The sequence below is a fragment of the Protobothrops mucrosquamatus genome, unplaced genomic scaffold, assembly GCF_001527695.2.
Source record: "Protobothrops mucrosquamatus isolate PMUCROS unplaced genomic scaffold, P.Mucros_1.0 scaffold_217, whole genome shotgun sequence".
Taxonomy (NCBI): Eukaryota; Metazoa; Chordata; class Lepidosauria; order Squamata; family Viperidae; genus Protobothrops; species Protobothrops mucrosquamatus.
In genome coordinates this window covers 714866-737045 of record NW_015386293.1, presented here as the reverse complement: position 1 = coordinate 737045, position 22180 = coordinate 714866, and the positions used below count along the sequence as shown (strand labels likewise).

General features: G+C 40.0%; 2 protein-coding genes across 2 annotated transcripts in view; both read right to left on the bottom strand.

Moving 5' to 3' along the window:
• LOC107298334 (DNA polymerase alpha catalytic subunit) overlaps positions 1–16851 on the bottom strand; it is a 47117-nt gene extending 30266 nt beyond the window's left edge. The window contains exons 1-6 of the mRNA XM_015827712.1: positions 16832–16851; positions 16368–16481; positions 15896–15995; positions 14990–15114; positions 5990–6139; positions 3313–3435 (exon numbers count right to left, since the gene is read on the bottom strand). Coding sequence (XP_015683198.1) covers positions 3313–3435; positions 5990–6139; positions 14990–15114; positions 15896–15995; positions 16368–16481; positions 16832–16834 — 615 coding nt within the window. The 5' untranslated portion in view covers positions 16835–16851. The remainder of the gene's footprint in view (positions 1–3312; positions 3436–5989; positions 6140–14989; positions 15115–15895; positions 15996–16367; positions 16482–16831) is intronic.
• A 2098-nt stretch (positions 16852–18949) lies between these two features.
• The window catches only part of LOC107298323 (DNA polymerase alpha catalytic subunit), a 14827-nt gene continuing 11596 nt past the window's right edge, over positions 18950–22180 (bottom strand). Inside the window, exons 6-7 of the mRNA XM_015827699.1 lie at positions 19012–19056; positions 18950–18964 (exon numbers count right to left, since the gene is read on the bottom strand). Coding sequence (XP_015683185.1) covers positions 18950–18964; positions 19012–19056 — 60 coding nt within the window. The remainder of the gene's footprint in view (positions 18965–19011; positions 19057–22180) is intronic.

Here is a 22180-nt window from a genome sequence, read left to right as displayed (position 1 = left end):
TCGCCCGCTGATGGAAGGTTGAAATCCCCCAAGACCATAAGTCTGGGGGTTCCAACCGCCACCCCGGCTATCACGTCAGCCAGCTCAGGCAGGGCCGTTGATACATAGCAGGGAGCCAGGTATATAATCAACAAGCCCACTTGAACCCCTTGCCCCCATTTCACAAGGAGGGACTCCACACCGTCTATCTGAGGCACAGGAAAGTGCCAGATAATGGCATCTTCCCAATTTGACCAGAATTGGATGAAAATAGTACCTCACCTTCTGATATTCTGCCTCTTCTTCAACATTGCAGGCAGTAAATAATGACTAGAGCCTTATTCTAACCCTTTCCAGATGTCAGTTTTAGTTAAAATTGTATCTTTAATTTGGACAGGCCTTAATTTAAGGAAAACCTGTTAAGAATCACAAGTAACAGAAATAAACCCTCCATTCCTTCTCCAGCTGGGATGTATCCAGTGGTGGGATTCAAATATGTGAACAACCGATTCTCTGTGTGGATGCCACTTCTGGAAGTCCATTCTGGGCCTGGGCAACAAAAAATTAGCTACCGGTTCTGCCGAAGTGGTGTGAACTGGCTGAATCCCACCACTGGATGCATCCTATAATAGGGTGATTCTGAATAGAAAGTGTCTTAATATGTTTATTCTTACCAGGTAGATGTTGTAGTTTTTTAAATGCTGTATTCAAATCCTCTGGATATTCAATATATATCAAAGAAACCACAGCTCATGCTATTAAATGGTAGGATTTAAGTAAAACAAGTATATTACTTAATACTCTTAAAGCGTCAGTTGGAAAAATCTAAATGTGCGGCACCAAATATATAAACAGCAGCTCACCAAAAGTAAGAAGCTTTATTTCAAATGACTCCATATTTTGCAAAACTCTGTGGAATTAGTTTTCATAACGAAGTATTGTCAGTCATTTTTTATCCATTTCTATGACTGAATACTCGGCCTTAGGAAACTGAATGCTCCCTAGAGTCACAAATGATACCAGCTAGAAATATATAGAACTTCTGCTATTTCAGAGAACTAAACATCAAAATTATCTAAAATATTAATATGTGAAAAATAAGATTCTCACAGTTCTTATGTTTCTTTAATCTATTAGTTGAATTTACCAAGTTGTCTTCCACTGAATTAAAAAATAATACTGTTTATTTTTATAGTTACTCCACAATTATGCAGGAAAAGTGTGAATCTGCACAAATGTTTAAAATTAAATATAATTTAAAGTAAACTTTTATAGTATCTTTAATTTTTTAATGAACACAAGAACTCTATCGCCATCTAGTGAAAAAGTGATTATTATACTACTATCAAATTACCATTTTGAGATTTTCTGTTAATATCTACAATATACATTGTCTATTTGATTAATTTATATTATGATTATTTATATTTTTCATTTTTTGCAGCAGAAAACATTTCAAAAAATAGAAAAGAAAAAATAAAGAAAACTCAGCATTAAGCTCAGAAAAAATTCCTGATGGCAATGATATTATATAATAATTATAATTAATAATTACATATATTTAAATAATCTAGTTTCACTAGATCTATTAAGCTATTATTTTCTACAAAATTAAATGTCAGTTATAGTTTACATATGCTTTGTAAAGCAAGTCAAGGTTGTACTGATACCTCCTTACAAATATCCACAAACTTAATAAGTTCCACCCTTATCAGTAATATATTTGAGAACACTGTTTATCCTAGTCAGGCTCCATCTGAGAAATAAGCATTTCTTCTTATATCCACTTCCTATGGCTAAAATGTCATTTATTAAAATACTTACTTAGCATTCTTGACAAAACCAAATGATGTGCCATTATTAGAAATAAGTTCAATGCACAGAAATCAATTAATCAATTAAATGCTCCAAAATACAAATTCAAAAAAGTTTCCATTTTGGTCTAAAAAACTTGAACTAAAATATGACTAATGTTAATCAGATCTACTATAAATATTATAAACAATATATTTAAAAAAGAAGGTTCAGTTGGTTTTTAGAGAACTGAAGCAGTTACTCTTGAGTAAGACAGTGCTTGACTTAGAATTTTGTATTCAGAAATATTTATTTACTCCCTCTATAAAAATACATGACATCATATGTTCTGATGGAAGAGACCACTGAATAGTTAAAAGTCCCTTTTTCTAAAGAAGTTATGTTGAGTTTGCCATAGATTATTCCTGAAATGTTCTGAGACTACTTTCTCTTTTTGTTAAGTTCTGATGTCAAATCTGTCTCTTAATTTTTTTAATGAAAAAATTGTTCCAATAATAATTCATTGTTCCTCCCCAGCACTCCAACAATCTTTGAACTTTCTGTTTTGTTTTAATTAAACAAAAAACAAGTTGATTGAGGACAGAGCTATCACATTGGATGAAGAGGGCTAAACCCTCTCCTAGCCCACTTTTCTAGTCAAACAAACAAATAAAACATAAATCCATAAGGAGTCAGAACTCTACATTCTTTTCTGAGAGGATTAATACCTAGTTAATGATGTGACAGCCATTTACTGTACTCTAGGACTGGAATGGGGTAGGCGTGGTTTCGGCATGACGCATCCGGCCCGCAGGCCAGCAGTTTGACACCTCTGGTCTAGAAGATACCATGGCTATAGAAAAATTTTAAGGCTGTTGTTCTTAACTACAATCTTTGCTCTAGTCCTAATGTATTTAGATTAGTGGTCTGCCATATCAGATAACAGAAAATGTCATTTGTTAATTATATAGTATACTGGTGAAATACTTCCTTTTGTCATTCAGAATTTCACATCAAACAGTTTCACTGCTCAAGCCCATTCTTAAACTACAGTAAACAGCAATATTTTTTTGCTAGCCTTAATACCAAATAAGTAGCATTTTATATTTTTGTCACATATTCTCACGAAATCCTTCTGCAACAAATTTTGCCTATTTCTTAATTTACAGGAATATAAAATTAATTCAAATTGAATTGATAAAAAAGATTTTCAAATCGATATTACTTAATATTTGGAGGCCTGCCACCAGTTTTATTGCTCACAGTTCTACAATCCTGCCAGCTTTTAGGGAGGCCTTGAAGATCTTATTCTTCCCAAAAGTACTAAAACAGTATGAGAGCTGTTTCTGGTGCTCTGTGTTTTATTTATTTTTCTTTTATCATAGTTTATTAATCGTTAATAGTCACCCAGGTGTGTTTGGTGAGTAGGCAATAACTGAATAACTGAAGAAAAAAAATAGAGAAAAATAGATAAATCTACCATCCTATCCACCACTACCACCCACAAAATAATCACAGTACTGATCATTGCTGACTTACCTCTCTACCTTTGAAAGTCACCAAAGCAGCAAGGGGTTTTGCATAAAATCTACTGTAGGAAAATCCCAGGCATCCATACATACTATTAGCTGTAAGCTTCAGAGCCTTCTGCCTGATATCATACTGAAAAAAACAAACAACTATCATAATCAGTTAAAAAATATTTTCTTCTTTTAGCTGGTTAAAGTAATTAGCAAGCTAATACGGAAGAGCATCCCAGAGAAGATAGAACTATATTTTAAATTTTTTAAATGTCATTTCCATCCTGTTTTTATACATTTGACATTCAAGAAAGTCAGCAGCACTTTAATAAAACAGTACAACATTTAAACCCAGTAGGTAATTTTTACTGCCTATTTTTCAGTTTTTGTTTTTGTTTTAAATATCCTTGGCCTAAGCAAGCTAGTTTTTAAGAGAAAAAAATATGTACCACATATTTACTACATTTAGATTAGGGTCAAATACAGGTAGTCCTTAACTTACAACCATTCAGTGACCGAAGTTACAATAGTACTAAAAAAAAGTGACTTACAACCATTTTTTACACTTATGACTGTTGCAGCATCCCCATGTTCACATGATCAAAATTCAGATGCTTGGCAACTGACTCATATTTAAGATAGTTGCAGTGTCCCAGGGTCATATGATCACCTTTTGTGACCTTCTGACAAGGAGAAGGTTGCTAACTTAATAACTGCAGCAATTCGCTTAACAACTGTGGCCAAAAAGGTCATAAAATGGGGCAAAATTCATTTAGCACATGTCTCACTTAGCAACACATATTTTGGGTTCAATTGTGGTCGTAAGTCGAGGACTACCTGTATATTGTTATGCAGGAAGGCCTCTATCAACTCTTATTTTTTGTTTGCTTGTTTTTCTCTGTATCTCACACTAAAATATTGCAAGCATTTCACTGTCAATGATCATATATAATTAATCTTTCCTGATCCAATTTTGGCGGTGTTTTGGAGGGCAGGAATAAATTTGCTCCAGTATTGTTAGTATATTACATTTCTCCCAATCTGGTCTTTAGACAATTTTGACACTCATCCCTGTGGACATTCCAAATAGTTGCATATTGTAAAGTAGGTAAGGAACCATTCAGAATGAGAAACAAAGACTCTCGCTTCACCCTTCACAGCCATTCTTCCTCTCTTGCCAGCTATTTTTGGTTTTTCTTCCGTTGTCAATTTTATATGCCATTATGTCATCACTGTACTTTCTGGGGAAATCCCGTATCTTAAACTTTTAAAAAACTCTATGTTCCTTATACTGTCAATTTTATTCTGAACCTGATCAGATCTTCTTTCATTAAGAGTGAGGATGTTTTTTTTCTACAGCTATGTATTCACAGAGAGATTTGAAATGGTATAAAATGGAGGACTTGAAAAGCAATCAAAATATAAACCTAAATTCTCAACAAATGATTTTATTGACATTATAATGGATATTTTTTCTTGCTTCTTTTAATATTGTTATTTATCCTTGGATATTTTTCTGAGAAGCAAATGGAATCACAATTGAGGTATCCTTGCTGCTCTCTGAGCTTGATTGTTTTCTTTCAGACATTACCCAAACTAAGTAATACTAGGTACTGCACTGATGATGTTACCTAGTTTGGGTAATGAAACATCTGCAAGAAAACCCTGATCTACAAATATTTTCCTTTATCAGAACCATGATTATCCACAGAGAAGGGAGGTAGGTGGTTTAGAAATAGGATGGATGAAGTAAAGTAAGTGAGGTGAGGTGAGGTGAGGTGAGGTGAGGTAAAGTAAAGTAAAGTAAAGTAAAGTAAAGTAAATGTGTGAGTTTATATATGTATGTTTGTAAAATACAGTGCTGAAAATTTTATTCATGTGATCAAAGCATCATGTACAACAACCTGTCCAAGCTTGGTGTTCTTCAGATTTGTTGGGATTGTAAATATGGAATTCCATAGCATAGTAATGCTGACAGGAAAAATAAGAATTGCAGTGTTAAGCATCTGGAAGATACTAGATTGGGGACTAAAAATGATATATTCCTATTTAAAATGAGAATTCTGTATAACTAACTGCATGAGATTAAAATGTGATGTCAGAGAATACTCTTTCAACTAATGGTTATTTTGAAAGGTCTTCTTAAAGTCCTCTACAAACTTATTTTGTTCCCTTTAAGCCTACTGAAGCCTAAATGATTTCTCTTTGATAAAAAAAAATTAAGTTGTATTCTTTAGATCTGTAAGAGCAAGTAACAAATATTAAAATTATTTAATGGATGTCAGAAAGAGACATTATTGGAGTTTTACTGAATATAAGTTATTGTTCTAAATATATTCGAAAAAAATATCTTTATTAATCTGCAAAGGGTATTCCCTAATGCTTATTTTGAAGTTCTATTTAGAAAACAAGCATGTATTCTTATTTTCTCATTATTTCCCTCTTGATCAAAGTTTATAAGAGTTTATCAATAGGAAGCTACTCATCAAGAATAAAAAGCCTCATTTGTTTTAATCGGACAGTCCAATTAAATTAATAATCTTTTTAATTACTAGTTTTTACTTTAATATCAATAAACTTTGGTTCAGAAAATACATATTCATTACCAAGACATAATATTTAAAGCAAATATTCCCACTCTGTATTCAAAGCAAGCATTCAAACAAGTTGTACCATGAAATTAGTGAGATTTATACCTGTAAGCAAAGGTCAGGATGTAAGCCTGGTTGTTTCATCAGCTGTTTCACTTGACGCCTTCGCTCAACAAGCTTCTTAATCTCTTTAGGCAAGACTCCCATTTCTAGAGATGAATCAGGTAATTCGGGAATTTCTTCTTGTTCACCATCCTGTGAAATAATAAGTTTGACATATAAGTATGACCAAAATACTTTAAATCTCACAAGTTTTCTTGGATAAAGAGCATTTATAAGAATAAAAATCAAAATTAATGTCAACAGTGCACTATACTGAAGGGACAAGGTAAGATAAAGTAAAAAAAAAACTGGAGTTGCAATTCATCTTTTTCAGAACTGCAAGCATGAAAGACCATTCCAAATTGTCAAGTTCATGATTCCATCAGAAGCACAAAATCCAGAAGTATTTTCCAAATAAAAACAAAATTAGATATATACTTTTCTTTGAATAAAGCTATCAATTTAACCATCTCTACTTTTTTTCTTGTGGAAAATAATATACTTATATTTCTGCTTGCACTTATTAATCTTTATAGACTATCATCATTTATATTAGCAAAATTCACTATACTCTTTCAGATTCTTTAACCTTAAAGGGAAAAAAACTTTTTTACATCCATTTTAAAACTCTAAACCTTTCTTTAAAAATATTAGTAAAATCAATAAATTCTAATACATCTTTTTTAACTTCCTCTTAGCATACTTTCAAATACACTTTCAATAATATTTTACAAGCTTTAGTAATTACTCAAGCATTACGTATAAAGAAAAAACCGGTTTTGGTTTTACTGATTAAATAGGTTTGTTGTTATAGAAATGTCCAGTATATTATATATTAATATTATATATTATTATAGTTGAGGCCATTAATGTTTATTTTCTTCTACTGTGCTAAAAAGAGTTGAAAGTCAACAGTTTTTTTTTCTTTTTCCCCTTCTATCTCACACTTTCTCCTTTTCCCTTTTCCCCTCCACTAGTTTCCTGTTATTTTCATTTTCCTTTGTATTTTATATTCTGATAAACTAATAAAAAATTTTGATACCAAATTGCCAAAAGTGTTTTTCACATCAAGAAAAATAATGGCCTCTTTTGTGTTGTTGTTTTTTTAAAAAAAATTTTGTCAACAGCAGAATATAATTAATATTGTATCTCATCCATCTTTTGGAAATAAATCTGATCTGGTCAAGATATATCAATTTTATTAAAAAGTCATTTATTCTCTTTGAGTGTTTTGCAGTAAAGACCTTACAATGTAGGTTTGCCAAAAAAATACCTATTTTGATTATTTGGAGGAGTCAAATCTTTCTAAATCAACATAATTCAATTTCTGTGGGAAGTTCTTCATCCTTCTGAATTTCATTCATTACCTGATTTAAAGGTTTAGCCAAAATTTCTTGAAATGTCATATAATATATTGCAGAAGTACCATAAGATCCTGGCACTTAATTAAACTTCAGGTTTTAATTGACAGTTTTTCTCATCTACAATTGTAGATTAAGAAATTCTTTTAATTGTTCTGTATTTTTTTAAAACATTCTTCAATCTTTCCCAGATCAGTTGTTTGTTAATTATAAAATCTGGAATAGTAACTCGCAAATTGCTATATCTCTTGTAGATTTGGTACCATGTCAAAGAGATGCAATTGTTTCTTTTTCTCCTTACAAAACCTTTTCCTCCTTTTTTCTCCTCGTTCATCCCACCTACCTTCTTCCCTTCTACTAACAGTAGCAGCAATGGAACTTTTTGAACTTTTTATTGTCTCATTACTGTTCAGCTTTTCACATCTTATAGGATTTTTTTTTTAAAGCCAACTGAGCAAGGTCAGAACACATAAAAAGAAATAGAAGAAAAAGCTGCATTTTGTCCAGAGCCTTGGAAAAAACTCCAAAATACATGCTTTGGTGCCATTGCTCAGAGTACTCGGAACAGCTATTTCAAGCTTGTAACATTTGTAGTTCAGGACACTTAAGCACAGGACTATTTTGTGCAAATTTAATCCACCGTTAATAAAATAACCTTACCTAAATAAATTCTGTTGCTAATGATCAAATATTTTTTTTCTATAAATATGTTCTTAAAATTTTCAGATTATTTTTATTTAATTGGTGATATGGATTAAGATTAACTCTTTGTGACTAAGTGATTTAGATATTTATTCACAGAAAAAGGGGCGTTGTCTTACCTGAACGCCTTTTCTCAGCAGGATGGTGTAGAGTCCACAGAATGGGTTAATTCAGTCTTCCTGCTCAGCAGACTAAGACAAAAAAACTTTGCCACGCCTCTCTCTGGGTGTGTCTTCCCAGTTTTTGGTACATGTCGAGGCGAAGAATCCAGACGCAAGGCTCCAAACCAAAGTTCAAAGAAAAAAGGGCAAAAAACCTCATGCCTAGACCAAAAAGATACAGGGGGGGATATGGACTCTACACCATCCTGCTGAGAAAAGGCGTTCAGGTAAGACAACGCCCCTTTCTGCAGCAGGGATGGTGTAGAGTCCACAGAATGGGACATACCAAAGCCGCTCATGTCCCTGAAGGGAGGGAAGTCTAGGCTTGCTTATCATGAGGATCAACGACTTGCTGCAGAACCCGCCGCCCAAAGGCCGCATCCGCAGCAGCAAACCTATCAATCCTATAATGTTTAATGAAGAGGGGGACGACCAAGTCGCCGCCCTGCAAATCTCTTCAAGCGAGGCCTGGGTAGACCAGGCTGCAGAGACCACAGCGCTGCGCGTAGAATGAGCCGTGACCTGAGAAGGAACTGGAAGGGACTGCGAAACGTACGCCTTCGTGATACAGGCCCTAATCCACCGTCCGATGGTGGAAGAAGAAACCTTCCTCCCCATCGTAGAAGGATGGAAAGAGATGAATAAGGCCTCCGATTTGCGGAAGGCCGAGGTACGTTTAAGATAGTGACGCAGAGCCCTGCGCACGTCCAAAGTGTGCCACCCTCTCTCCAGACGATGAGAAGGGTTGTGACAGAAGTTGGGGAGTACCAGGTCTTGAGAACGATGAAAACCAGTATTAACCTTAGGAATAAATGTAGGATCCAACCTGAGGACCACCCTGTCCTCATGGAACATACAGAGATCCTTCCTGACAGATAGAGTAGCCAGCTCTGAAATCCTCCTGGCTCATGTAATAGCCACCAAAAAAGCAACCTTCAAGGTGAGGAAGTGTAGGGAACATGAACCTAAAGGTTCAAAGGGAGAAGAAGTTAACGCTTGTAGTACCATGGTCAAATCCCAGGACGGGTAACGATGGATCGTAGGAGGACCTGTGTTAGCAGCGCCCTTAAGGAAAGCACCAACCGCTGGGTGGTGAGACAGTGAATCATGGTTCTCGCAAGTGAGAACTGTCGACAACGCCGCTACCTGTCTACGTATTGTGCTAACTGACAGGCCCCTATTTAGTCCCTCAAGTAAATATTCTAATATGTGTGGGATAGTAACAGACAGCGGCGAGAGATTCTGTAGCCTGCACCAGGAGCAGAAATTTCTCCAAGTGGCATCGTAGATCCTGTTGGTTGATGGGCGCCTTGAGGCCTGGATAACAGATATTACCCCAGGGGAATATGCTAACCTAGTTAGACCTTCCCACTCAAGTGCCAAGCAGCTAGTTGGAGCCACTGAGGATCCGGATGTTGGAGGTTCCCTTGACTGAGAGCTATTCGGTCCGGAGGGATTCTCCACGGTGGCGAGAGTGACAGGTCCACCAGATCTGCAAACCACGGCTGACGCGGCCAAAATGGAGCAATTAAGATTAGCTCCACTCGCTCTTGTAGGAGTTTGCGAATAGTCGCTTGGAGCAGTGGAAGAGGAGGGAAGGCATAGAGCACGCTCCTGGGCCATACGCTCCGGAGGGCGTCCGTCCCTTCCTCCCGCTCTGACAGGAATCTGGAAAAAAACCTTGGGATCTGAGCATTGGCCGGGGAGGCAAAGAGGTCTAGGACTGGTTGTCCGAACCTGTGGGCTGCCTCCCTGAACAAGAGTGGATCTAGTTTCCACTCCGAATGATCTATGGTGGCCCTGCTCAGGGAGTCCGCCTGTCGATTTTCCTCCCCCGAAATGTGTTCCGCTCTTATGGATTTCAGAGTGGACTCCGCCCAAAGTCCCAATGCCATGGCTTCCTGCATGAGGGACCAAGAGTGGGTCCCTCCCTGTTTGTTTATGTGAGCCTTGGCCGTAATGTTGTCCGTCAGGACCAGCACATGCTTCCCCGTGACGAGGGGTGAGAACTCCTGAAGGGCCAGGTGAATGGCCCTGAGCTCCAGCCAGTTGATGTTGTGGACCAGGTCTGACCTGGACCACCGACCCTGTGCCAAGTGATTGTGAAGATGTGCCCCCCAACCGAACAGACTGGCGTCTGTGGTCAGGGTGATCCTGGTCGGTTCCTTGAAAAGAGTACCCCTGGATAGGGCGGATGAAGTCCACCAAAGCAGTGAAACCCGTGTTAGGTGTGGAACCCTGACCTTCGTTTTGGATGCACTGATGTTGCGTCTCTGAAAGGGGAGGAGGAACCACTGGAGGCTCCTGGAGTGAAGCCTGGCCCACGGAACGATGCCCAGGCAAGATACCATCTTCCCCAGGAGTTGTGAAAGTCGGACCAGGGACACCCATTTTTCCCTTCGGACTTGCCGAGCCAGCATCCGAATGCTGAGCTGGCGCTCTGAGGAGAGATAAACTTCGCAGAGATCTGAGTCTATCAGCGCTCCTAGATGGATAAGCCGTCTTGTTGGAGTCGTGTGACTCTTCTTGAAATTTACGGAAAAACCGTGATCCTGAAGAGTCCGGATTGTGATTTCCAGATCTGACTGGGCTGAGCGGAGGGATCTGGACTGCACGAGTATGTCGTCCAGGTAACACTGTACTCGCACTGGCCTCATCCTTAGATGAGCCGCCAGTACGGCCAAGATCTTTGTGAAGACCCTGGGGGCTGAGGAGAGACCGAAGGGGAGGGCCCGATACTGGTAATGCCGGTGTGCGTAGGCAAACCGCAGAAATCTGCGGTGTTCCTGTAGGATTGGAATGTGAAGATAGGCCTCCGTCAGGTCGATGGAGGAGAGGAAGTCCCCTTTTCTGATGCTTGCCAGGATGGACTTTAGGGTCTGCATTTTGAATTTCTTGTAGATAAGGAAGCGATTTAGACCCCTTGGGGACCACAAACACTATGGAATAAAATCCGGTTCCTATCTGGTCTGGAGGGACCCTTTCTATGGCCCTGATGTCTAATAGGTGGGCAATTGCTGTTGACACTAAACAAGCCTTTGAAGAATTGTTTGAAACCGGGCACTGTATGAAACGATCTGGGGGTAAAGATTGAAACTCTAGTGAGAGACCGTGTCTTATGGTCTCCCTGACCCAGGCGTCCGTGGTAGTGCCCTCCCAGACGTCGTAAAACAGAGCCAGACGACCCCCAATGGGGCAAACCCCCTTGGCGTCACTTGGACCGTCTATATGGCCGGCCGCCTGAGCCCCTGAAGGGACGCTTGTTTTGGAACTGACCCCTGGCTCCACCACCTTGGCGGTCCTGTTGGCGATCCTGCCTAGGAAGATAGGACCGTGAGCCTCTGGGCCAATCCCAGGACTGCCCTGCCCGAAAGGGCTGCCTCCACTCCCAAGAGTCACCGGAGCGAAAGGATGACCTACGGTAACCGAGTTGGGGACGCCTATCCAACTTCTTGGATGGGTGGACCAAGATTTTTCGCTTGTCCTTGCCCTCAATGACAGGAGGGTCAAGCACCGCGCCGAATAAATGTGTTCCACTGTACCTGGAAGTAGACAGGCGCCATTTTGCCTTTAGATCCGTGCGCCACTGTTTCAACCAGAGAAGTCTGCGTGACGCCACCGTGGCAGCAACTGAACGGGCCGAGCATCTGGCCGAATGCAGAGAAGCATCAGCAATGTACTCTGAAGCAGCTATAATCTTGCCTAGAGTTTGGTGAGCTCTGACCTGATCTGGTGGAATGAGGGCCTGAAGATCCTGTAGCCACATGATCGCAGCACGAGCGAAGAAGGAGGATGAGGTGGCTGCCCTTATTGCCCAAGCCGAAGATTGGTGAGCCCTGCGGCATGAGAACTCAAACCTTTTGTCCTCCGCCTTTAAGAACTCTGCCATGTCCCCTGGAACAGCAGTGTTGGAGAACAAAGAAGCCAACGGGGCATCCACAGTTGGGACTTCTAAAAGAGATGCAAAGGAAGAGGAAACGTTATAGAGCTTTTTATTCAGACTACTTGGAGAAGGCGTGGAATCTAGTGACGACCACTGCTTTTCCACCAAGGTCCTAAACACCGAAGGACATGGGATCTGAGGCTCCTCCTTGACCCTTTCTGCAAACAGAGGGCTGGTCTCTTGATTAGAGGAGGTAGAAGGTGTCTCCTCGTGAGCCGAGGTGAGTTTAACCGTGGCTATGGCCTTTAATAGGATGGACCGGAATATGAAAGGATCAAATAGACCCGAGGATGTCACCTGCTCAGGAGCTGGTTCCTCATCCTCTGACAATATGTTGTCAGTTGCCTCTATGTCGAATGATCCCCCCTCCCCTACTTGCGATGAAGTCTCTGAAACATCAGAACGAGGCCCTGTATACTGCCCCTCCTGGGGGGGTGGAGCGGGTGTCGTAGGGAAGGAATGTGACTATTCCTGGTCTCGGCCGGCAGATGCCATAAACTGCTTGAATGCATGATGCATAAAGGCCTGGAATTGACTCTGGGACCACATTTCCTCTTGATCCCTGGAGCTGGCCCCAACCCCAGTTGGGACACGTCTGCTCACTGGTGCTTGCTGGGACAGAGAAGAGGAGGAGGAATGATGAGGACCAACCTGCTCAGTTTCCCCCTGAGGAGACAGAGATAGTGGATCATCCTGTGATGATGCAAAATGAGGCTCTAGCGAAGGAGCATCCAATGGGGAGGGGGAAACCAATTCAGCCCCAGTGGACCTCAGCCTCTGCGCCTTAGAGAATTCTCTTTCCAATGCTAGGTGCCTCCTCGAGGCCTCTCGCTCGGCTGTTTTAGACACTTCCTTTGTAATTAAATGTTTGGTTTTAGCTTTTTTCTTTTTCCCCTCCACTGCTACTTCCTCTGATCTGCGTTTTGTTTGCGCAGGGGGGACACTGGTCTGAATTGCCTGGGGCGAGGAACTGTCTGCCATTGTAGTCTGGGTACTCCTAGGCAGTCGTACCCAGAGGTGGGGGAAAATTAACACGCAGATCACGCAGCCAGAGATGGAAAACCGATCCTCGCTCTGAACAGCTAACAATGGCAAGAGCAGCCAGACAGCGTTCTAATACTGCCTGTACAGGCCTGTGACTAAAGGTCACAACTAAGTGAAACAGGTGGTCAAACAGGGATCACTTCCCTCCTCTCTCTTAAAAATAAAATCAGAAAATACACCTTGAGTATTTCAATGCAGTTAAGTCCCAATCAGAAAAGTAGAAAATAAGTGCACAGCACCTGCGGTAACTGTGACAAATACTTTTTCCCCCCGCACAGGCCTGCTCACAGACCAAGGCACTCAGGCAATGCAATGATACAGTAGAAACCGATTTGGCCTTCAAAATGGCCTAGCCAGGAAGCCCTTGTAAATAACCCCTTGTTTTAATAAGGAGAGAGGAAGAAGGATTTTAATATTATTCTTTAGAATAAGGCCTGCAAAAAAACTTCCCTCACGTGACCCTATGTGCAATCCCCCTTGTAGATAAGGGAGTAAGCAGTGAAATCCGGCCTTCAAAATGGCGTCCGCCACGTGGCCCAGCAAAGGAGCGCCCTCGCTAAAAGCACGCGGTCAAAATGGCGGCCGTGAGATTCAGCGTCGTCAAAATAGGATCGAGGGAAGCTTGAAGACCCTTTGCAAGAGTTCTGGGCAAGGATAAGAGAGGGAAGGAAAAGCCTTAATTCTCCCCCCCTTTTCCCCAAAACTTGCGTTTGGGATCACAGCAGCCGCTGCGATCCGAAGAGAGGTTGGAGGCAAGGAACGTTCCAAGAAGCCTGCTGCTGAAGGCGTAGCTGGTTCAGCAATCCGGAGACCGGGGGAAACGCTCTCTCTCCGAAGCAATAAGCTCCGGAGTTCTCCTGTAATTCGATCTCCTCAGCTCAGCCGAGCTTCGGGATCGCGGAGGCTTGCCGTTCGACTCTCCCTCGAACGGAGCTTGCAGCCTCCCACCTTCGAGCCCCGAGGGGCAGCAGGGAGACAAGGCAGAATCCTTGTCTCACCTAATAAAAAATTTTTTGGAAATAGCCAATTATTGAAAAGAAAATTTGGAAATTTCAATCTTAATTATATTCAATTGAAGAGAATAACAAATTTAATTTGGCCTAGCTAAGGAGCCTTGCAAAAAAACGTGTGCTGAGCTCTAGACTAAGACAAAAAACTGGGAAGACACACCCAGAGAGAGGCGTGGCAAAGTTTTTTTGTCTTAGTCTGCTGAGCAGGAAGACTGAATTAACCCATTCTGTGGACTCTACACCATCCCTGCTGCAGAATAGCTAATCTTAACATTGAAAAAGCCATAACGAATGTAGGATCACCTACAGGGAAAATTATCACTTTACCATACCTTCAAAAAACCAAGAAAGTGAAAGAAAAATAGGAGGGAGAAGAAAAATGTAAGGAAGTAATGAATGAAATAAAAGCAATTGTTTCTAAGGAACCTGCAGAATTTGTGAAAAAAGTGTTAAAAAATAAAGTTGTCAGAGAAAACGTAATGTTACTGAAGAAAAACTGAAACAGGCTAAAGGAAAGTGGGCAATGTAGGGAAATTGAAAGAAAATTAGAGAAATACAACTGAAAATACAGGAATATCAGTCATAAAGACATCAATATTGAAAATATGGAAACAACATTTTTACACCCAGAAATATAGAATATAAAGATGAATATTAAAATGAGAAAAAGGAGACTTTAATAATTATTAGTACCATACACAATAATAAATGGGAGATCAATGCATTCTTGATCTCATATCATTTATTTTACCATCACCAATTAAAATATATTAAGCACACACCTCTGTCTTTTTGTGCACACTGAACGACATTCTGTGAACTGTTGTAAAACAGATGTTAAACTCTTGGATAATTGAAGGGTATAAACTATTGAAGTCAAGAAGCAAAATGAACTTGTCATAAAAACCTAAAACAAGAAGACAAATTTCTATTATAATATGTAACTCTACAGAAATGTCCAATAATAAAATTTCTTGCTGTACTCTGCTCTGTTAATTTTATTAAGATTCTTCAAAGCATGGGTGTTCACTCTTTTGGCTTGCCTGAGCCACATTGAGTGAAGAGGAATTCTTCATATATGTCAGGGGTGTCAAACTCGCAACGTCACATGACGTGTCGCGACGTATCGCAACTTTTCCATTGCCAGCAATGGGGTGGGCGCGGTTTTGGCATGACGCATCCGGCCCATGGGCCGGCAGTTTGACACCCCTGATATATGTGGTCTTTGGCCACATATAAAATATATAATCACATAATAATGTTAAAAGTTTACAATTTTATAGTGCCACATTACTAGTTACCCAGGGTCGCATGCGACCCCTGGGCCAAATTGGATACGCCTGCTTTAGTAAAAAAAAAAAAAAAAGGTAGGTAAAGCAGACTTTACCTATATACCCATATTTAAGCAACAGTTAAAATAATCTATTTTCAGTGGTTGCATACCAACCTCTACATATGAAGCAATAAAAGTGCCAATTCACTATTTGTATTTCACTATTTGAAAGATTGTAATTTCTTCATCTCAAAGATACAGCTTTCGGGTTCTTCAGAATGGGGAATTGTGCATACATAAACACTAATACACTGAAAGATATAATCAACCACTGTAAACATCCTAATATATATTATTAAATAAATATAACATATGTGTAATATAAAACTATGCATGATGTAATGCTCAAACTTACCAACTTTTGGTTCCAAAACTAAACCTCCAGAATATGCTGCCTTTTTTCGTCCTATCTTTGATTTATTCTGATCATTTTCCAAATCTTCATCTTCTTCCAACTTATGAGACATAAGAACAGGACAAAATGTAAACTCTAATTCTAGCTAAATACATTCAAAGAAATATTTTTAAAAGAAGATTGTTTCGCTAATAAAGGTCTATATGATAAAATGGAATCGATTAACATATTCAGACTATTTTAAAAATTCTAGAAACCCTGGCTTCCTACAATTCCACACCAAAGTCATTAATTAAATGGTTCAGGAAAGATGATACAGTAAACTGTAGTGGTAGCCAAAATATGATGAGCTCAAACAAGTGAGTACCAATGTTCAAGACTGAGTCTGAACTAATACTTATTAATTGACTAAATTATCAAGAACATCTGATTAGCTTTCAGCAAATGAAAACCATCTAGAAACAATACTTACATGCTTCTGCTTTTTAAACAGCTGTTTATCAGGCACAATAAAATCTTTTTCATAAAATGCATGAAGAAGCAAGTATTCATTGCGCTCAGCTCGTCCACCCATCAGTGTCCTGGACTGAAAAAAATAAAAAAATAAAAAGAGCCACGTGGAATAACTTAAAACACAGGTTAAAATGTCAAAAATGGTATTATTTCATCTGTATTTCAAATATCTAACTTGCCATTTTGTTTCTATTCTTTTCAGCAAAACAAAGAAAATAACAAACATATTAACTTAATCTGGCTCAGTCAACCATCCTACATTAAAAAAATTCCTTTAGTGTCAGAAATGCACTGTAATGCCCAAGCTATTCTAATTCATTTGTATCTATCCTACTAAAAATAAACTACTTTTCATAAATGAGACTGTACATCCAACTGAATTATAATTGAGATGACTGAATAATTAAAAAACAAAAGGCTTACCATAACATTGCCAGCAATATTTGTAATTTGTAAGGCTAGCGGAAGAACATTCAGTTCACACATAATTTGTAAAATATACTTAGAATCAATCCATGTTTCTTCTAGCATGTGAAGTAAATGATGAGAATCACTACAATAAAGGGGGGGGGAGGACAGAGAGACAGAGGCAATTTTAATAAATTCCCACATATTTTTTGTGAATATACATAAACCTAAATTGCTGCTTAAAATCTAATGAAAGCCCAGTTTTAAAAAAATTAATATCACTTTCAGCCACCTGAAGGAATAGTTACTTCTCTTAATTTAGGAGAACTAAGAGAACCCCTAAACAAGGAAAACATTATTCAGAAACTGTCTGTAAAATTATCTGCATAAAAGTATTACTATCTCCCTAACATAAACTTGAACATAATCAAGACACAAAGATCTTCTGCTTACTTTTTTATATATGTTTTACAACAAAAGAATACAAATTTTAAGTTAATGTTAAGAAAAACAAAGAAAAGTAATAGAAAACTGAAAAAAATAAAGAAAAAAGAGATAGAAAACAAGAAAAAAGCAAAACATAAATAAAGTGATTTCCAATATAATACACTTATATTTTATACTTTCTTTAAGGTTACATCAAAGTTTCCTTCTTTCCATAATCTACCCTTCCTAATAATCAAATCCATAAAACGCAAGTGCATTTTTTTTCAGCAAAAAGTTCATAAGGGATCTTCTTCTTACTTTTATCTAAGACTTTTATTAGTGCTAGTAGATATTCCTACTGCCAAGAAACAAGAATTTTAAAAAGGCTCTTTTGAACCAATGGAAGCTATTGTCAAGTTTTATGGAAGTGTGTAGAGTTATTTTTCAGGAAGATATCCCAATTCTGAGTAATTTACCATTCTCCTCCAGTAACCACTCCCCTCAGGACTATCCTCACACAGACTGATATAGCTTTAAACCTGCCTCCAATGACATTAATGGGCAATCAAAAAGTTACTACCTCCAGTCAGTTTTTCTCTTTTCCTTTGACACCAGGGGTGTCAAACTTGCAACGTCACATGAGGTGTCGTGACATATCGTGACTTTTTTTCCATTGCCGGCAATGGGGGTGAGCACAATTTTGCCATGATGCATCCGGCCCGTGGGCCGGCAGTTTGACACCCCTGCTCTTAAGACATTCAAATACCACAGGGAAACTGCTACAAAAGTCAGAACATCTCTTAGAAGGTTCCTCATGTCTGCTAATGCTTGTGGCTTTGCCTTTTGAGCCAATCATTGTTTTATCCACTGCTCACAGCTGGGTGATTTTATGATGAATATCCATACCAGGGGTGAGTAATTAATTTTCCCAAGGGGCCACATGAGAAACTGGGATTGTTGTAGAGGAAAGGTACTGCCACCCTGGGATCCTGTTGTGGCTCCGTCTTGTGAGCCCCTCTTATCGGAGGAAGAAGGCTCCGAACATGAAGGAGGAGATGGCCAGGCCTCCCTCTCCAGGACCCTCCTCTTTGGCAATGCCTCAGGTGTCTCCCGACGGAGAAGAGATTGACCAGGAGCCAGGTGGTTCTGAGATTGGCCAGGAGCCAGGTGTTTCTGAGATTGGCCAGGAGCCAGGTGTTTCGGATAGTGATGAAGATACGTTGTGGCTGGATCCACGCCAGCGTAGGCGCGACAAGCGTGCGCAGCAGAAAAGGAGCCGTGCCAGAGATTAAGCTGAGTCACTGGACCACACCCCACAGGCTATAAAATGGAGGTGGTGGCCATTTGGACTCTGTGACGGACAAAGCTAAATCTCTGGCGAAGTAGTTTGCTGTGGACTTAATTTCAAACTGTGTGTATTGTTTTTTGTTCTCTGAGTAAAAGTCCTTGGCAGGCAGCTACGGAGCTGCTGCCAAGTTTCTTATCTGTAGTGTGGAGTGTGGAGAAGTTATTTAACCCTCGGCTGGCTGTTTGGGTGTGTGTGTCAGACGGGGACAGAACAGATCCGTACAGAGACAGCCAAAGGGCCAGATGTGGCCTGTGGGCTGTAAAATGCCCAGGTCTGATCCAGACTCATACCTGTACATATTTCGGATTTCTTCAGCTGGAATCGTTACTCTTTCTGTTTTTAAAATCTGACTGACAAGTTCAGACAAATGGTAACTTTTACAATGAATCAACTCTTTTGCTGAAATTTCTACATCACAAACCATTCGGCCACAAGTTGCATTCTTCTCAGCAAATCCACTACGACCCTTGACAAAGAAGGAAAATACATATATATATATATATATATTAAAAGCTTGTTACAAGGAGATTTGTGTTCTGAGCCAGTTGCCATAGTTTACATAAATTACAAATGACTCTCTAGGGTCAATAAATTATCTGAACTGTCATCTGTCACAACACTGAAGAGAAAAATGTATGGTTAACAAACAGCTATAATTTATGTTTTTTGTTCCATAGTCCAACAGGAAGCGTTTCTATTAAATCCAACCAGTTCCACATTATTTTTCATGAAATAAAATATATTTACTGTGGAGTAATCTTAAATATTTCCTATGTTCCAAGAAGAATTTGAGTATACCAATAAGCACTGAATCATTCAAAACTCAAATATTGTAATGATCCTTTGCAGGCAATAAGTGCATCACAAATGAAACCATACAATTTTTCTTATTGAACATTAGGAAAAATTGCTACTCCTATTATTACTTTGAAGGTGAGACACAGCCACATACAGATAGTCCTCGACCTACGACTACAATTGAGCCCAAAATTTCTGTTGCAAAGTGAGACAATTGTTAAGTGAGTTTTGCTCCATTTTACAACCTTTCTTGCCAGTTGTTAAGTGAATCGCTGCCATTGTTAAGTTAGTAACACAGTTGTTAAGTGAATCTGGCTTCCCTTTTGACTTTGCTTGTCAGAAGGTTGCAAAAGGTGATCACATGACCCCATGACACTGCAACCATCATAAATATAAACCAGTTGCCAAGTGTCATGGGGTCATAACCATGGGGATGCTGCAAGGGTCATAAGTGTGAAAAACGGTCATAAGTCACTTTTTTCACTTTGAACAGTCACTAAATGAACTGTTGTAAGTCAAAGACTACCTGTATACAGTTTCAATTTCTTCAGACCAAGAACTACTACTGCAGTCAACAAAATATTGTATGCATTTGCCCTCTGATACCTTAAGTTTCATATATGATACAGAAAAAGCAAACAGTATGACAATCATTTCAATACGAATATATATATGTATGTTTGTGTAGGTGTGTGTATGGGTACTATATCTGCAAAATCTATTCACAGAAATCATTAAGTAATTATTCTGGATACAAGTAGTCCTTGATTTACGACAGGTCACTTAGCGACCCTTCAAAGTTATGACAGACACCTTTAAAGTGCTTACAACCCAGTCCTGAATTTACGTCCATTGCAGCAGTCCTGCAATTGTTCACTCTTTACCACCAACCACGCCCACCACTTATTTCTGCCCATCCTGCCCAACCGGGTCCCCAGAGGCACTGAGTCTGCTCTGCAACCCTACCAGCACACGCTGCTCCTACCCCCCACTTCTCCCATCATCGGTCACTCAACTTTTGAAGATCTCCATAACTGAGGTTGGGGTAGAGAAGGAAGGCACTCCGTTGCTGGGCCCCATGGCACAATCCCACAAGTGGCCGTTCTTTTCTGAGTGAAAAAAAAACCCTGGTGAAGCTTTCGGTTTTACTTTCATCACTGCAAGCTAGCCTTAGCTATCCCAGCATTAATAATGAAAGAAGGATTTCTTCTCCTCACTAGGGCGAGGCTTAGCTTCCTCAGCTTTAGCTGTACTAGTTTTATGCTAAGTCTAGCCCTAGCAAAAAGAATCCTCCTGGTTTTCCTTTCATTGTTAAAACTGGGAAGCTAAGGCTAACTCTAGCAAGGAGAAGGAATCCTCCCAGGTTTCATCACTAACGCTGGGGAAGCTAAGGCTAGCCTCTAGCAATGAAAGGAAACCAGGGAGGATTCCTTCTCTCTAGGGCTAGCCTTAGCTTCCCAGTTTTAACAATGAAAGGAAAACCAGGAGGATTCTTTTTGCTAGGGCTAGACTTAGCATAAAACTAGTACAGCTACAGCTGAGGAAGCTAAGCCTAGCCCTAGTGAGGAGAAGAAATCCTTCTTTCATTATTAATGTTGGGATAGCTAAGGCTAGCTTGCAGTGATGAAAGTAAAACCGAAAGCTTCACCAGGGTATTTTTCACTCAGAAAAGAACGGCCATTTGTGGGATTGTGCAATGTGGCCCAGCAACGGAGTGCCTTCCTTCTCTACCCTAGCAGCTCCTCTAGCAGTAGCTGTGCTAGTGTAAAGCTAGCGTAGGTAATACTGGGGGAGCTTAGGCTAGCATCTAAGGCTAGCATCTAACTAATGCTGGGGGAACTTAGGTTAGCATCTAGCATTGGTAGATGAAAGGAAAACCAAGAGCTTCACCAGTGTTATTTTTCACTCAGAAAACTGTGGCTGCTAGTGGGATTGTGCCATATGGTACAGCAACAGAGTGGCCTGTCCCTCCTTCCCTACCCTGACCTCCTAAGCTCTAGAGATCTTCGAAAAGCTAAGTGTATGATTGTAATGGGATTGGGAAGGAGACCCAAGTGGCTATGGGGACCTCCAAGGGGAGGGAAGAGGAGCATGAGATATCTCAAGGGGTGGGAGTTGGCCTTGGGAGGTCTGAGGCAGGTTAGAGTCTCCCCAACCCTTGAGGCAACTCATGCTCCACTTAATGACCTGTGTATTTATTTAAGGAATGCATTGGGGAGAGCAGGAATAGCTCATTAAGATAAGTGGTTTATTCAATTTATTTGTTAAATTTATTTGCCAGCTATCTCACTGTGGGACTAGTCTAGGTGATTTACAATAATAAAAAGAAACAAATGAAAGGAGTGTAAATAGAACAAAAGTACAATAATAGAACCTATAAAATGAACGATACATCAATGACGTTCACTTAACGGCCCTCTCAACTATCAACTATAATGGCAGGTTCTATTACTGTTGCAACTGCAGGACTATATGAATAGCAAATTATGAATTACCGTATATACTCGAGTATAAGTCGACCCGAATATAAGCCGAGGCACCTAATTTTGCCACAAAGAACTGGGGAAAAATGGTGACTCGCGTATAAGCCGAGGGGGCATTTTTCAGCACACATTTTTCAGCCGCCGCCGCCACCCAGCGTGTTCCTGCCACCGCTGCAGCCGCCCGGCTCGTTCCCGCCACCACCGCCGCCCAGCTCATTGCCGCCGCCGCAGCCGCCCAGCGTGTTCCTGCCGCCGCCGCCGCGCCGCAGGGAACGGAAGGGAAGGGGAGAGGGCCGTACCTGGAGCATC